This window comes from Thermobia domestica, chromosome 7, assembly GCF_964235325.1.
Source record: "Thermobia domestica chromosome 7, izTheDome1.hap1.1, whole genome shotgun sequence".
Lineage (NCBI taxonomy): Eukaryota > Metazoa > Arthropoda > Insecta > Zygentoma > Lepismatidae > Thermobia > Thermobia domestica.
Window position 1 is genome coordinate 143023754 of NC_137460.1, and position 16942 is coordinate 143040695.

Below are 16942 nucleotides of genomic sequence, written 5' to 3' on the forward strand. Positions count from 1 at the left end.
TTTTCCATAGACAATTTCCACTTTTTGCTCTATCTTTACGTTAATACTTGGCATATATTCATATATTTGGAGTTTGCAGATAATGCACGAAATAAGACATATTAGAAATATTTCGTTTAAAGTTTCGTTTGTAGATTTTATCCGCATTTCTCTCAGTGACATAGATGTCGCTGCTTCGTGTGGAACTGCAGAATTCCCTCGCGTTCTTGAAAATTTCCCACTTTAGCAGAGTTGGTAATTCTCGAGATTTCTGTCGATTTAATGTTTTTTGCTTCTAATTTATTTACTTTAAGCTGATATCTAACACAAATATTAAAAACGGGTTTGTTATTAACCTGTCCTGCTGGGGAAACCTTCCGAAATTTCGAACATATAAAGAAAACAGAGATATTTTCAAAAAGTTTCAAAATAAAGAGACGCGTCATTTATTTTGCTCATGGTAGTACCTCTTGGAACTGATGGATGTTGGTTGGAATCCAGCAATATCAAGATTAGCACGACAAGCGCATATCACGTGTTGTCCAAGATTGTTTGGCTTTAAGAACGAAATCAGACACTTGGTCCCTTTGTTTCCTTTTTTAAATAGTCCAGCCAGTCACGTCGTAAAGCACGTCCATCTGATTGCGTTTTCCACACCATGCATGTCCCCTTTCACCTTGGCATAAAAAATATACATTCTCATGTATACACCCTTCCTATCAGCGTTGAGTTGATTTGATTTTGAGTTTAATGTCCTTTTCAGTAGCGAGACTATATGAGACGGGACCCACTGATTAACTTGGAATCCGAACCATATGAGCTCCCGCCGGGAATCGAACGCGGGTCTCTCATGCCAAAGGCGGTTTGGGTACAAAACCTCGCGGCCAGAACCTCGCGGCGACAACCTCGCGGACCAAAATCTCGCCTGGCCAAAACCTCGCCTCCCAAAACCTCGCGGCCCAAAATCTCGCTGGGCTGAAACCTCGCCTGGCCAAAACCTCGCCGCCCAAAACCTCGCGGGACAAAATCTCGCCGGGCCAAAACCCCGCCTTGCCAAAACCTCGTCGCCCAAAACCTCGCGGGCCAAAATCTCGCGGGGCCAAAACCTCGCGGGCCAAAATCTCGCCGGGCCAAAACCTCGCCTTGCCAAAACCTCGCGTCCCAAAATATCGCCATACCCAAAATCTCGCCTGACCAAAATGTAAATGTTCCAACAGATGATAAGGATGACGGTATAAAAGACGCTGTTTCAGAAAAAGTATCACGGGTATTTGACCAAGTCTCGCGATACCATATGAAAATTCTATTTCTGTATTAGAGGATTTCAATGTGAAGATAGTGCAACAGGATGTTTTTAAACTGGTTATAGGGAAAGAAAGTCTGCATAAGGAAAGCAATGACAACTAACGGGGTTAGTTTCGTGAACTTTGGAGCATCCAAAAACTTAAAATTTCAACAAAAATCTAATAATATTTATGAAAGTATGAAATAATATATGAGTTTTTACGACGTCCCTTAATTATGTCCTGTAGTTTAAAGGAGACGTAGATGACCAGGATGAAGGAAATGATCGAATAAAGAAAGTGGGAGGAAACGGGAATAACCCGAGAAAGCCCATGCACACGATGTTTTTTGTATCTTCTTCTTCTTCTTCTTCTTCTTCTTATTATTATTATTATTATTATTATTATTATTATTATTATTATTATTATTATTATTATTATTATTATTATTATTATTTGTAATGTGGAATTGCATATTAAGAAACTCATTGGGTAAATTTTAAAGAAAAGTTTCATTCGCGGCGAGGTTTTGACCACGCGAGGTTTTGGGTGGCGAGGTTTTGGCCCGGCGAGATTTTGGGCGGCGAGGTTTTGGCAACGCGAGGTTTTGGCCCGGCGAGATTTTGTCCCGCGAGGTTTTGGGCGGCGAGGTTTTGGCCACGCGAGGTTTTGGCCCGGCGAGATTTTGTCCCGCGAGGTTTTGGGCGGCGAGGTTTTGGCCACGCGAGGTTTTGGCCCGGCGAGATTTTGTCCCGCGAGGTTTTGGCCGGCGAGATTTTGGGCGGCGATGTTTCGGCCGCGAGATTTTGTCCGTATCCCGCCAAAGGCATGTACGCTATCCGCTTAGCCACGAAGGAGCTCTTCCTATTAGCGTATTCGTCTCCAAAATACTAGGTTTCTTTATTGCCACGCGTGTATAGTCAAGTGCTCCAATAGCACCCGGAAATGTATATTGTTCTTGCCACTCTGCCTTTGCTGTTTGAATATTACACACACCTCCGGAAACAATCAATTTTCAGATTTCGCAATAATCGCATCCATTACACTTGTAGTAGTCATAGACACAGTACTTTGAGCCACAACAGAATCCCCTGACATTCAGACCTGGAATCCCGGATCACTCACGTAAAGCAAGAAAACCCGCATCTTTTCATCATTACGTAGTGCATCACCCCAAATTTCCGTTGATTCTCCTAAAAAATGTTGTGCTAACTACTCTACATTTTCTTTCATGAACCTATGTTTTTTGTAATCTCCATTTGCAACATTTCTATGCAATTTATAAATTTTGCTACATAGCAAAACAATCATATACTTTGCCATATTTCGCACGGAGTCACCTATTTAGCTTGCTCCACAAATTTGGAGAAGTTACTAGCATCACAGAAGAGTCTTTGATTTTTATTGATATCAAACGCGGAGTAGTTACTCGGCTCGAGAATAGAGGTGTGGTTACTTCAAAAGGGCGGGGCTTCTTCGAGGTCAGCCGAGACGACTAGTGCTCAATTCTCTTTTTATTGATACCAATGCGAGTAACTACTTCAAAATTGGGCGTAGTGAGTGACTTCTCCGTTTTATTGATATCACCCAATATGTTCCTTTAGTATGGCCCAACGTTGAACTGACGCAGAAAAAAAGTCATTAACTTTTTTAGCTATACAAAAAATGAAACATTTCTCAACAAAAAATATGCTGTACGATTTACTATATTCGGAATGAACAATTTGTAAATTGATTAAAAACTCGCTGTTAGAACCTAAATGTCTCTAGATGCTACAGGCTAGAACGGCTTGTCTCAAGTGGGAGTGTACCGTTTGCATACTTGGAGCGGAGCGTTAGGACATTACTCAGTCGAAAAAAAATATAAAAAGACACCTTGATAATCTTATGCACACTAGCTCAAAATCTTGTCTACGCCGCTGCAAGGGAAATATTGAACGAGATACCTGTGGCTAGTAATTTGATAATTGAAAATGAGGAACAATGCTCTGAATTTCCTGAGTGAGTATTTTCTTGAATGTGAGTGAAGTAAGTTCAATTACATTCTCAGGTGAATACAATGTTATTTTTCCATGTGAGCCTATTACGAAGCACTATATTTTGATAGTACTCTTTTCTTTTTCAAATTTTGCCGCCCATTAGACTTGCCGCCCTGGGCGGTGGCACGGCTCGACCCCCCCTCGCGCCGGCCCTGCATACCTCCTCAAAAAGTACTAGTAAAGACATTGTGCAAGATTTCACTGGAAATGTCATATTGCTTGCATAATATAGGTATACGGGTACCAATGTATAATACAAAATATAGATCAACATTAGTTCCTTTGAATCCGAAATCTGTAATTTTAAGAAGATTGACCAGTTCTTTTAATTTAGTTTAATTTATTATTTTTATCAGTATAGAAGCATGAATTTTAGAGCTCTACAAATATTATTTTTGTTATTTATGACGATGTATTTATTTTGAGACTAAAAATATTTGGTATTAATTTGACAAGGGATTATTAATCGCATACATTTTATTTAATCCAATACTATTTTATTTTATCGTTATGTTTTATTGTATTTGTATATTGTTTACATTGTATGCAATATGTGTTAATCTTGTGTGACCAAGTGCTCTATTTTTGCCGTTAGGCTGTTAATGGCACAGAAATAAACATTATATATGCACTTGTGTTACTTTTGTCCATTATTACTGAGGATTCTTCTACAGGGTGGACATAGTCCTGTCACCCCCTCTTAAGTATAAAATACTCAAACTACAGTATGTAAACTGTAATTTATATAAACTGTAAATATATATGAGGACATTATAATGTATATCTTTCTTATTTCATGTATACACAATGAGTAATGCAAATGATTATAAAACGAATGGCTATATCGTATTCACACACAATTGGGTTCACGAGAGGCCCAGAGTAGAGAAAACGTTGAAATAGTTGCGTATGGTTTTCCAGCTACGATTCAGACAAGAGCTCCCTCTAAGGAATGCGTTTGGAACGGAAACTGTTTTCTATAGGGAGTGTTAAGGATGAACCATGAAGTGGTAGACTATCAACAAGAGAGGAACAATGCAGAGAAGTCGCGGTGTCGGTGGAAAGACCACAATGAAGTCAACGGTTCATGGAACTTCGTATAACCCGGTCAAGTCTTGCACAAAACACATGAAACATGATTGAAAATTACGTTATCTTACGATCGATGAACTGAAATAAACTATGAGACTTATTTTCAGATGAATTACTCCAGCAATGCTGAGAAAAATATCCCACAGAATCTGGCGACGTATTATTTTGTGTTTGGAGCATGATGGAACATAATGGATGATGTGTTAGATATCTAGACATTAAAGCTACAGATGTCTATTACACATAAAACTCAATCAATAGTGCACACATCTATAATAATTAAATTTCTCATAGTTTGAATATTTAGTACTTCAAAAATGGGTTTGGTGACGGGACTTGGTGCCCACCCTGTAATAATGGACATAAATAAATACTTACGCGGCTAAAACAAAATGCCATACGTTATATGTAACCATATATAAATACAATAAATGTACAGTAGAACTACTTGAAAGGTTTCTGTTATTAATTTAGTTTAAAATGTTAACTTAAATTCAATAGATATAGTGTGAAAATCACTTGAAAAATGCGCGACTCACTTTGGTAACAGATGTAGCAGATACGGGCCTCGTAATTCTAAGATAATCTCTAATACTAGTACTGCTGTCTCTCCTGTGCAATGTTTGGAGAATAAAGGAAATTTCCCAAAGTCAAGGAAAATTAGTATGCAATAATGTTCTCGTGGTTTTGAAATATGACCAGAAGCTCCTTCGTAGATAAGCGATTAGCGTACGCACCTTTGCCGTAGAAGACCCGAGTTCGATTCCCGGCGGGAGCTCATGTGGTTCGAATTCCACGTTAATTAGTAGGTTCTATCTCATACTACCTCGTTGCTTAAAGGGACATTAAATTCAAAATCAACTCAGATCTGACCCTGATTTAGATTCACCCTTTTCTGCTTTAGTCTCTGTTTTCGTTTCTGCTTTATACTATTACAATAATTGGCATTTATTTAATTGAATTACCATGCAAACATTCCTACATCTAGTTTGTTTCTGAATAATTACAGTTAAGTGTTCTTTGTTATCCTCCCGCATCTCTAATATTCCAATGCTAAAATACTGTATAGTATTGGTTCGATTCCCGATTCTAGTTTTGAAAATATATAGCAAAAATGCAAAAAAGGGAATTTTTAAGCAAAATGTTGAAATCGGGAATAATCGCGTTAAGATGTTGAGTGATTTTTATGACTCTGTTTTCTTCTATTTTTTATTGAAAAGAATCGATTATTCAGTTCTCTTTCCTACGAAGTCTTCCTTTTTCGAGACCTTCTCTTGCATCTCCGTTCTTCTGTCACTATGGAGGATGGCAAAATTGAGTGAGTGGTCGTAAGCCAGGCTTCCCCTTTGGAACTAGATGTTTCGTCTCTGTTGTTTTCATGATACTACTTGCTCTACATTAAAATTTGAAGAGTTTAACAAATAAGTGCAGGTGTCACTGAACCACAATGCTTAGTTTCTAAAATGGAATTGTGTTCATTTTATTGAATCTCAGAGTGATCGAAGACAAGATGAAAGTCCCGCAGTGATATTCGGAATTATAACATTATTATTATTATTATTATTATTATTATTATTATTATTATTATTATTATTATTATTATTATTATTATTATTATTATTATTATTATTATTATTATTATTATATCATTGTATTTGGTAGATTTTTTTTATCATATAACGCAACACATCTCTTTTTAAGCATAGGGAACTCCAAAACAAAAAGCGCCGAGTCCATAATGAAAAAAACTTCAGGACAGCAGAAAAATTACTAGCTTAGAAACTGTCACGGACTTCAATAAACTGTTACTGTTAATTGAAGTACTACAAGTTGAGATGGCATGATTACAAAAATCAGTTTTTCAGTAATGTGCAAATTATTGTTAAAAACATTTAGGACAAAGTGCATTTTGATGCGAACACACTGAAAATGATATATCTGAGACTCCATAAATGAAATACAAAAATACATTTGAGCATATTTTGTTTACAATGGTACACACAACAGTGTATGAGGCATGTAAAGTATAATTCTCTCCCTCTGTATGCGAATATTAACCCCTTACCGCATGCCGTGCCATATATGGCACATACCCTTTTTTCACTTAGCTTTTTTGTGATTTATCAAAGGCATCAAATGACAGTTTTGTCTGTTGTGTGAGATATTGACGTGTATGAATAAGATATTTTTGTGTCATCTGGCATGTTCTTTGTGAGTTGTAAGTGTGTTATATATGGCACTTACTTATTTCTAGTCTTAATTAGGTGAAAAATCTAAAATTCAAGTTTTAATTCATTTTTCAAGTTCCCATATGAGGATTTCCAATACTGATTATTTTTTTTTTCGCTAAAAGAAAAAAAATCATGCAGAAAGGGGTTGAAGGATTACAGGCTATCAAATGAACATAGACCCCCTACATACTACAAATTGAAGGCAATGAACTTTTGCTATAAGAATACACATACTGTACATATTAATATGCTGTCAATTTCGTGTTGTTTCATAATATATTCACTTCCTCTTCTAAGCAGTTGCATTCGGGCACACTTTCGTTTTCAGTACAACGTGCAGGCTGTGCATGTAGTGCGTCAATATAGAACTGTAGCACAGATTCAAGTCTTCAGAGATCTCCAAATCGTTTTTTTTTTTTTCTTTCTTTTAGAAAATTTGCAACGTCAGCTTTATTTGCATCTGTGATTTGACTTTCCACGGGTCGTCAAAATTCTACATTGGTTTTATTTTGAAAACAACCTCGGATCGTCCTTGGTGCAAATCTTTCTTCAGGAACACATTTTTCATGTCACTTTTTTTTTTTTTTTGTGAGGAATTGCCTAACGCTTTCCCATCCCTCAAATGCCAATCGACAACTAGAACTTTCACAGTCCCAATTTCGCAGCACATTGCAGTGTAACTATCAGGATTCAAAATTTCGGAATGTATTCGAAAAGACTTTTCTAAGTCTCCAAACAATCGGTCGGCGGGGAGATAGAAATGCCCTCGCACTGGAAAGTGCATAGTAATATTCTTGAGAGAAGAGGGAGATCTTCGCAGCAACCACAGATTAAGGCATGTACAACCCATATGCAGTGTTTCTTCCAAACATGCTTTTGGGGAGGCACTGCCCTCCCGGAGCTCCAAGCGTGTCCCCCGGAGGAAACCAAAGTTATGCGTCTATAATGATGATAATAATAAATAGAACAGTACCAGCAGTGCCTCGCAATATTAAGTGTGCCCCTGTCCCCCTGAACATTTTTTCTGAAAGAACGACTGCAACGTTCCTAACCACAGTGGATTCATTCATACTGATAGCACGCGAAATAACTTGTGAACTAATCTGACTACACATTCCTGCAGTGTCAAATAGCGCGTCGTGTTCCGGACAACAGGTGGGCAAAGCGCTTTCTGCGCCAAATGCAGTATTTTACGGCCGTTTTATGCAGTAATATAGCGACTTTTGAACTAAATGGGTAGCCCAGATCGCTTCAGTGCTGGCTATTTATAGAAAATCCGCATGAAAAAGCATTTCCTTTACAGATGGACTTAGCACGTTTTGATTCGGAGCTCCTCATAAACTATTGTTGGAAGTGCAACATTTATGAACTAGAGAAAATTTAAATAACTGAAAAGGGAAATTTGTATGTTGTTGGTGGGAAATTTGTCTCAGAAAAACAATGAACATTGTTCACGTTTAAAGTTATCCATTGATGTTCAGTTTAGTAAAATATTACAAACCACGCTCAACATTAGTATATAGTATTCTACAACATTATCTATTGGACAAAACAGTCAAGTTCCGGATTTATCACAGTTCTGTAATATTTAGGTTGAACAGAGTATATCTTCAACATTATATAATATTTTATACTCGCGAAACCTTCAAAATTCAATAATTTTCTCAATATTGAAATAAGAAATAAAATTAAAGTATTAATGTACCTGGAAATAAAGTTTTTTTTTTTTTTTGGAAAGATAGACAGACTAATATGTAAGTACGTAACAATCAATGCAGTCACTGTGTTTACCTTGGAGATGATGCTTCTCTTAAATCTGTTCCGATGACTCCATGAAATATAATAGGGAATTGTTTCTTTGGCAAATACTCCCAATTACACGCTGAATTTATTATATCCCGAGATGCAGCCTAAAATAGAATTAATAGAGAACGGTAATTGAGATTTATTTTCGAAACATTATGTTTATTTTATTTAACTAATAGAGTGATAATTCTTTCCTCTAAATTAGGAAAGAACAAATCTATTTCAGTGAAACAACAATATTTATTTATTTATTTATACGAAAGTACACAGGCATACACCCATAACATACCTTCTTGACTTACATAATTGATGGTAACATGACCTTACAAGGAAGATAAATAAAACATGGAAAGAAAAGAAAAAAATAAAAGAAAAAATATTAAAAAATAAAAGGGAAAGAATGTACAATTCAGCCACGAGAACAATAATATACACATATATATACATACACACACACACACACACACACATATATATATATATATATATATATATATATATATATATATATATATATATATACACATACACACACACACACACACACACACATATATATATATATATATATATATATATATATATATATATATATATATGTACGTTAACAAATAATGATAGATCATACATGGACATTATGCAGTATTTCATATAGAAGTTTAACAAATTTAACTTTTCCAGATGAAAATAGATCTATCCTATCATTTAATTTATTATAGACTCTCACAAGTAAACCTTACGTTTGGGTGAATCGAGTTGCTGACTGAGACATATATGAAAAAGTAGTACTAAATGTGGTCAGTATTTCAGTGAAGTTGTAGGTGCGAAGCTCCAGGGGTTTAGGAGATACAGATACCAGAACATCACATGGAAGTACAAAATAGTCTTCATACAGTTGGAGGTAAAAGCTCTGTAAGACCTCTTGTAACGACAAAAGGTGAATAACAAATATATGGGTACATATTAGGACTAGGGGGAAGTCATATAGTAAGGGTATACCTGACGGCGGCCATCTTGAAATCCGCCATTTTGAATTAAGGTTAAGTTTTTAAAATAGAAATAGGGTAATGTTATACATGATTTAAGGCGCAAATTTAATCAGAAGAACGATGGTGACGTTAATTTTGATTTACGCGCAATTGGTAAAAAGTTACAGGGAAATTAAATATTGTTGCAGCATATGTATTAGTCCTTTACCCCACCTTGTAAATTTTGTGTTAATGTTAATAATTAAATAAAAAAGCAGGTGGATAAATATTAGGTCTATGGTAAGAGTTACCTTGATGGCGGCCATGTTCAAATCCGCCATTTTGAATCAGACAAAAGTTTTAATTAAAACGCATAAAATTGACACCTTATTAATAGCAAATTTTACCATAAATCTAATGGTATAACCATTTTTGCTTTATCATTAACCAGCATTTGTTATCGCATAAACAAGTTGCTAATTGAAGGGAAAATGACCAAAGTGGAATTGAGTCATAATTGAACTTGGGTCTTTCTTCCAGAAAAGTCCTTAATTAGTACAATCAATATGTAGTTCAGAAAAGAGTGCATGACTTGCACAAATGCTCTGCTCACAGTGAGCACACCTGACAAAGGCAATCGAGTTACACTTCAAACATTTGTTGTTAACGATTCCGTCAAAGCAGTAGTCGTAAGGAGCGATCCATTTAATTTTGTGCTGGTCAATGATAAAGCAAAAATGGTTATACCGTTGAAGTTATGGTAAAATTTGCTATTAATAAGGTGTCACTGTTCTGCGTTTTGTTTAAAATCTTTGTCTGATTCAAAATGGCGGATTTGAACATGGCCGCCATCAAGGCAACTCTTACCATAGACCTAATATTTATCCACCTGCTTTTTATTTAATTATTATCATTAAAACAAAATTTACAAGGTGGGGTAAAGGACTAATACATATGCTGCAACTATATTTAATTTCCCTGTAACTTTTTACCAATTGCGCGTAAATCAAAATTAATGTCACCATCGTTCTTCTGATTAAATTTGCGCCTTAAATCATGTATCACATGACCCTATTCCTATTTTAAAAACTTAACCTTAATTCAAAATGGCGGATTTCAAGATGGCCGAAGTCAGGTATATCCTTACTATATGACTTCCCCCCAGTCCTAATATGTACCCATATATTTGTTATTCACCTTTTGTCGTTACAAGAGGTCTTACAGAGCTTTTACCTCCAACTGTATGAAGACTATTCTGTACTTCCATGTGATGTTCTGGTAGCTGTATCTCCTAAACCCCTGGAGCTTCGCACCTACAACTTCACTGAAATACTGACCACATTTAGTACTGCTTTCTCATATGTGTCTCAGTCAGCAACTCGATTCACCCAAACGTAAGGTTTACTTGTCAGCATTCGTATAATAGGTGAGTGTGCATGAGTTGAACTTATCGACATAGGTATATAAAAGATATTTTGATTTCTGGAGCGATATCTTGGTACATAGAAAGGGATATGTAGCAACAGTGTTGAACTATTAATTCTATTTGTCAATATATTTCTTAAAATAATAATAGAATGTACAATTCTTCTATCTTTTAAGCTACTTAAGTTGAATAGCGAGCGTAAAAGTGACACTGACAAGTAAGTTGTTGAATCTGGTTTAAATGTTTTATAATATAAATATCTCAAAAATTTGTTTTGAATCACCTCAATTGCTTGGATGTCTCTCTTAAAGTGGGGACTCCAGATTACCGACGCATACTCCAATTTGCTTCTAACTAGGGTTGCATATAACTTGATAATTACTGATGGTTGTGAAAATATTTTTGCGTTTTTGATAACAAAACCTAAGGCTCTATTTGCTGAGTCTATAACACTAAATAAATGATTACCAAATGTTAATTTACAATCAAAAATTACACCAAGATCTCTAATCGATGTAACATTCTCTATTTGGATATTATTAACTTTGTATACATATTTAACTAATTTGTTTTTTCTACTAAAGGTTACACTTTTACACTTATTTACGTTCAGTTGTAGTTTATTTCAACCACACCAATCTATGATTTTATTCAAGTTTTGTTGTAAAATTTTGCTAACTTCTTCAACTGTAACTGATTTATAAATCTTTACATCATCGGCAAATAACAAACAGTTGGAATTTTCTACAACCTCAGGCAAATCATTAATTAGAATTAAAAACAACAAAGGACCAAGATTGGAACCTTGCGGAACACCAGATGAACTTACAAACCAGATGATAAGAGATTTCTTGTTGAAACTCTACATATTGATTTCTATTACGTAAATAAGATAAAAACAACATAATTAAATTTTTGGATAATCCGAATGTTATAAGTTTCTTGATTAGTATTTTATGATCTATTTTGTCAAAAGCCTTAGCGAAGTCCAAATATATTACATCCATTTGTTCCTTCTTTTCAAAACAATTGTAGATCTCCTGTGAGAATTCCAACAAGTTAGTTACTGTTGATCTGTTAGGGAAAAAGCCATGTTGATTTGGAGAAATGCAAATTTTCACATGAATGAACACCTTTCCGTATAGTATGTATTCATATACTTTACACATTGAATTAATTATTGAAATAGGCCTATAATTTGTAATAACGTTCGAATTACCTGATTTCAAAATTGGAGTTATTTTTGTTTCTTTCCATTTTTGAGGTAAAATATTAGTTTTCAATGACAATTTAATAATAAATTTAATTTGTTCGGATAGAACCTCTCCACATGCTTTAATAACATAAAATGGAATTCCATCTGGGCCACAAGATTGTTTGGGTTTGAGATGCTTTTAACCTCATCTGAAGTAACATAGTTAAAATGCAAAATATCAAGTTTGTGATGTATGTTCGGAAAATCTTCAAGAACATCGTTAATTTTATAACTAAAGTTGGTTTGACTGTAAACTGAAGAAAAATATTTTGCAAAACCGTTTGAAATATTGCCTTGGGAAAAGTTCTCATTATTCAAAGTGTACACTAGATTTCTTATGTTATGTTGTTGTTTGGTATTTACAAATGACCAAAAACGTTTTATATTATCATTGACATTCATTTGGAGTTGTTCTATGTATTCATCATAAGCTCTATGTATAAGCTGTTTTAATTCCGACCTTAAGTTCCTGAATCTTTCGTCATAATACCTAGAGAATTTACGCTTTTTAGCACATTTTTTCTTAATTTTAATACTTTGAATTATTTCTCTGGTAAACCATACCGGATACCTAGACTTCCTAACTTGGGTACATATTGGTATACAATTATCAAAACATTTATATAAAGAATCATATAGAAAGATTAATGCTAAGTCGACATTATCGAAATCATATAGATTTTTCCAGTCATAATCACGCAGTGTACAGTATAATTTGTAAAAATCAGCTTTCCTATAATTATAATATTTCCTTTGCGTTGTCTTACTTATGGGCATTTTTTTGACTGACGGTACTGAAATCGATAAACTAGGATGATTAACATCTTCAGGTACTAAGGGAGACTCGTCTTGCTCGAGTTCCACTGTAACATTTGCTAGAACCAAATCTAAGGTTCTTAGGTTATAATTTTGTATAGTATTATATGAAGTCATGTTAAAATATGAAATAAATTGTTGGAGCCTTTGACACGTTCTCGATCCTCCTAAGATATTATGATTTGAATTACCAATTTCTTTTATATTAAAGTCTCCAACTATAAAGATGTCGGAAGTAACTAAACAGTTGTTCTGTTGTAAATGATTAAAATAATCTTGATAAACACTTATTGGGGAAGATGGTGTTATATAAACAATATTTATAAATAACTTTTGAGTTTCATCATAAATATATATTGTGAGTGATTCCTCTCACATTATACGTTACCTCATGAATAGTTTTATATAACTTCTTAACCGCTACAAGCACACCCCCACTTCCAGATTTACCTGATAACGTAAGGTTTCTATCATTTCTAAAAACATTATACCTGTTACCGAATAATTCAGCAGTCTTAACATCAGTATAAAAAATGTTTCTGTTAGGGCTATAATATCATAGTTACTACTTAAAATGTTTTTGAGAAAGAGGTGAGTTTTGGTCCTGAGACCCCTAACATTTTGATAATACAATGACAGTTTATTTTTGTACTCCATCTCCTATACGAGTATTTATAAATGTTAACCAATTGATATCAGTGAGATAATAAAACCATTATATACATGAAAAGGTACAATTATAATGAAATTAATAAGGATTTTATGACCAAAGCACAACAAATTCAACCCTGTAGTTTGTCTAAGTCCTCCTCTGAGGAGATTACATGAATGGGGCTTTGGTCACCTTTCCTGATTTTAATTTTCCCACTATAATTTACCCACAAATATTTATAGTTTTTATCACGTTGCAGCTGCTTTGCCTTAGCAAACAAATTTTCCTGTCTGCGGGGCCAAGGATTGATTAATATATATTGGATTGTCACTATTCATACCTATATCAATTGTAGACAGGTTTCTCTTTACTTTTCTTCGTGAAGGAAATAACTCTTTATGATGTCTTCGGACAAACTTAACCAACTATAATACCAGTAGTAGGTCGATTATTGAATTTCTTTAACCGATGACAAGCATCGATCATGGTTTCATCAATGTGTACATTTAAAGCCTTTCCGATGTTCATTACAAGTTCAGGGATATTTTCTTGGGGGGATTCAGGCACTCCATATATTTCCAGGGTATTACACCGAGAGTGCTGTTCCATGTCAACACACTTAGCTTTTAATTCCAGGATTTGCTTTTTCAATAATTTATTCTCACTTGTCAAACTTTCTATCAACACTTGCTGTTTTTCAATTAATTGTTGTTGATTAGTAAGCAACGTTTGATTACTGTCCAACTTTTCGTGACAGGAATCTAAGGACTTACCTAAATCGCGTTCCATTTCACGAGAAGACTTTCTTATATTACTGATTTCTTCTTTCATATCGAGCAGGAGTTTATAAACATCCGCAATAGATGGGACAGACTCAGGTGATATTTCTGACTACTTCGGCGTTTCTTTGAACAGTTCGGACAGCGCCAGTGTTTGTTTTGAGATTTAATAAACTCAACATCTGCTTCGTTCAATTTCACACACCGAGAATGCATCCAATTATGACAGCCCATGCACTGTAATTTAGCTGATATGTCCTATCTCGGTACCGGTTTTGTACATTCCTGTACATTATAATGCGCCTTGTCGTCGAGAGTACGATCAGTATTGTCTAGATTTGAAATGGAAATTATGTTCACATGATCTTTTACTATTAAATCTTTGACTATTTACCAAACATCCCAAAACTTGCTAACCGAAGGATTTTTTTTAAATAAATCTTTTGACATTTATAATAATAATAATAATAATAATAATAATAATAATAATAATAATAATAATAATAATAATAATAATAATAATAATAATAATAATAATAGGAGTTAGTATTTAGATTTCTGGGCCTTCGGCATCTATGGCCATATTTGCCCGTCACGTTTTGAGGGATGGCGTCCCTCAGCGAGCACACTATCTGGGGAAAGGGAAGGAAGAAAGGATCGGGGAAGGAAAGAAGCTGCCTGGGACCTATGAGTTAGGTACCATCCCAGCATTTGCCTGGTGTGAATGAGGAATACCCAGGAAAACTTCATTCAGATTGACTGGCCTGAAAAAGCTTTTTACACTTTTTCGACCCAGTGCCTCCACCGGGAATCAAATCCGGAACCGCTCGTACCGAAGGCTAGAGCGTTAGCGACTACGCTAAGCGGGGCCATAATAATAATATTAAACGTACAACGTCTTGAAATCTGGTTAAAAATTCAACTCTGTTCTAGTTAAAATTTTAAAAGAAAATTACAAAAACAGTATGAACTTAATTTTGAATTCAAGATGGAGGATCTTGAGACAACTTCGACCATGCAGAAAGTATTATAATTAAAATTAACTAATGCTATTAAAAACTCTCTGTGTACTCAAATTACGCCAATTTCAAAAAAAGAAATATTTACTAAGAATTGTACCATGATCAGCTAATATTACATTATAATTACTATTATACAAACTGACAACCTAAGGTCTAAAATAATTAATGAATTTTCTTTAATGCTGAAATAAGTTCATAAATTTATAACATGCCATTGAATATTTATTTTAAGCAGAAAAACTGCGTGTGTTAAGAACGAATTCATCCACCTGATGCCATATACTGTTGTGGAACAAAGTCACTGGAACAAAATTAAGTACTATGGGTTAATGAATGAATCCACTCCTGATGACGCATGCCAGGGCGGACTGACCCAACCGACAATCGTTCAGTGAACCAACATGATAAAGACAAAATGCCTTAAAAAAAAATAAAGCTTGAAACGTTTACTTTAATTAGTAATTCCAGATAGATGATTTCAACATCTAATGCTAGGCTATATATTTTTTTCACGGACTCTTAGTTAAAAGTCAAATGAGAGCAATGCTTTGGAAATGCTGTCAATTCAATTATTCATCATCATCATCATCATAGGTATTCTGCCTTTATTGCAGGTCACTTGCCGCCAATTTAATTATTATCTGCGTGTAAATTATATGTATGAAGTTATGAAAACTGATCTTTACACGCAACTAAAATGTACATCTTTCTGCCCAGCTTTTTAAAAATAATACTATTTTAATATTAGGTATAGTTTTAGCCCGTGTATTACAGTAGAGCGTCGAAACCAGGATTCGTGCGCCATGATGGCCAGATTTGTGAGCCAAAAGTTTGATGGTTGGGCCAACTCTGCAGTTAAGCCTAATGAGTCAGTTTTCTCATTCCGCCTTGAGCACATTCAAAGTAGAAGTTAAGAGTAATAAGATATAAGGAAATTGATTTTGACAGATAAACAGTACGCATTAGTGAGTCTTGCGCGAAAAGCTTTATTGAAATCATTGTGAAACACCTGGAAGCTGACGAAATTAAGTTCAAAAATTGTCGGTGCCAGTGTTATGACAACGCTGTTGTGGCAAAGAATTAAGGAAAATAATCTGACAATGTAAACTTCGACAGTTCGAGCAACAAAATATGACCAATAGTTGGTAACAGTTTTCTGGAACCATCTTCTTCACTCATTCAACACAGCACTGGCAATGTTTCTGTGTCTCTAAAATTGAAGTCAGAATGATGAAAGAGAGGGCACTAAAACAAGAAATTATACGATACATTCATATAAAAGCTTGTTTATTTAACAGATTCAACAGATTTCTAATTCTGTTGGGGATTTCGGAGCAAAGTTTTATTTCAATCAACCAATCTTAAAAGTGGATTCCAAATCCTAAGTTGAACTTCCAGATTTCTCCTAGATTTTAAAAGTCTCAGAAATCACTTTTACTTTAAATTTTAAAGATAAGTTAGGAGGATTTAATCTCTGCCAAAAATTGAATCTTGAAGTTGAGAAGTGTCAAAGAAGAAAGAACATTTCAGTGAGGTCTCGAGATATGAAGAACTAACCTCTTAGGAAGAAATGGAAAAGTGATGAAGGATTATC

General features: G+C 34.7%; 1 protein-coding gene across 2 annotated transcripts in view; it reads right to left on the minus strand.

The window, feature by feature from the left end:
* The window catches only part of LOC145690432 (putative helicase MOV-10), a gene marked incomplete at its 5' end in the record, with an annotated part of 112351 nt that overhangs the window by 34293 nt on the left and 61116 nt on the right, over positions 1 to 16942 (minus strand). For both annotated transcript variants that reach the window (XM_081765306.1, XM_081765304.1), the window contains 1 exon segment: positions 8416 to 8534. In XM_081765306.1, the coding sequence (XP_081621432.1) occupies positions 8416 to 8534 (119 nt within the window).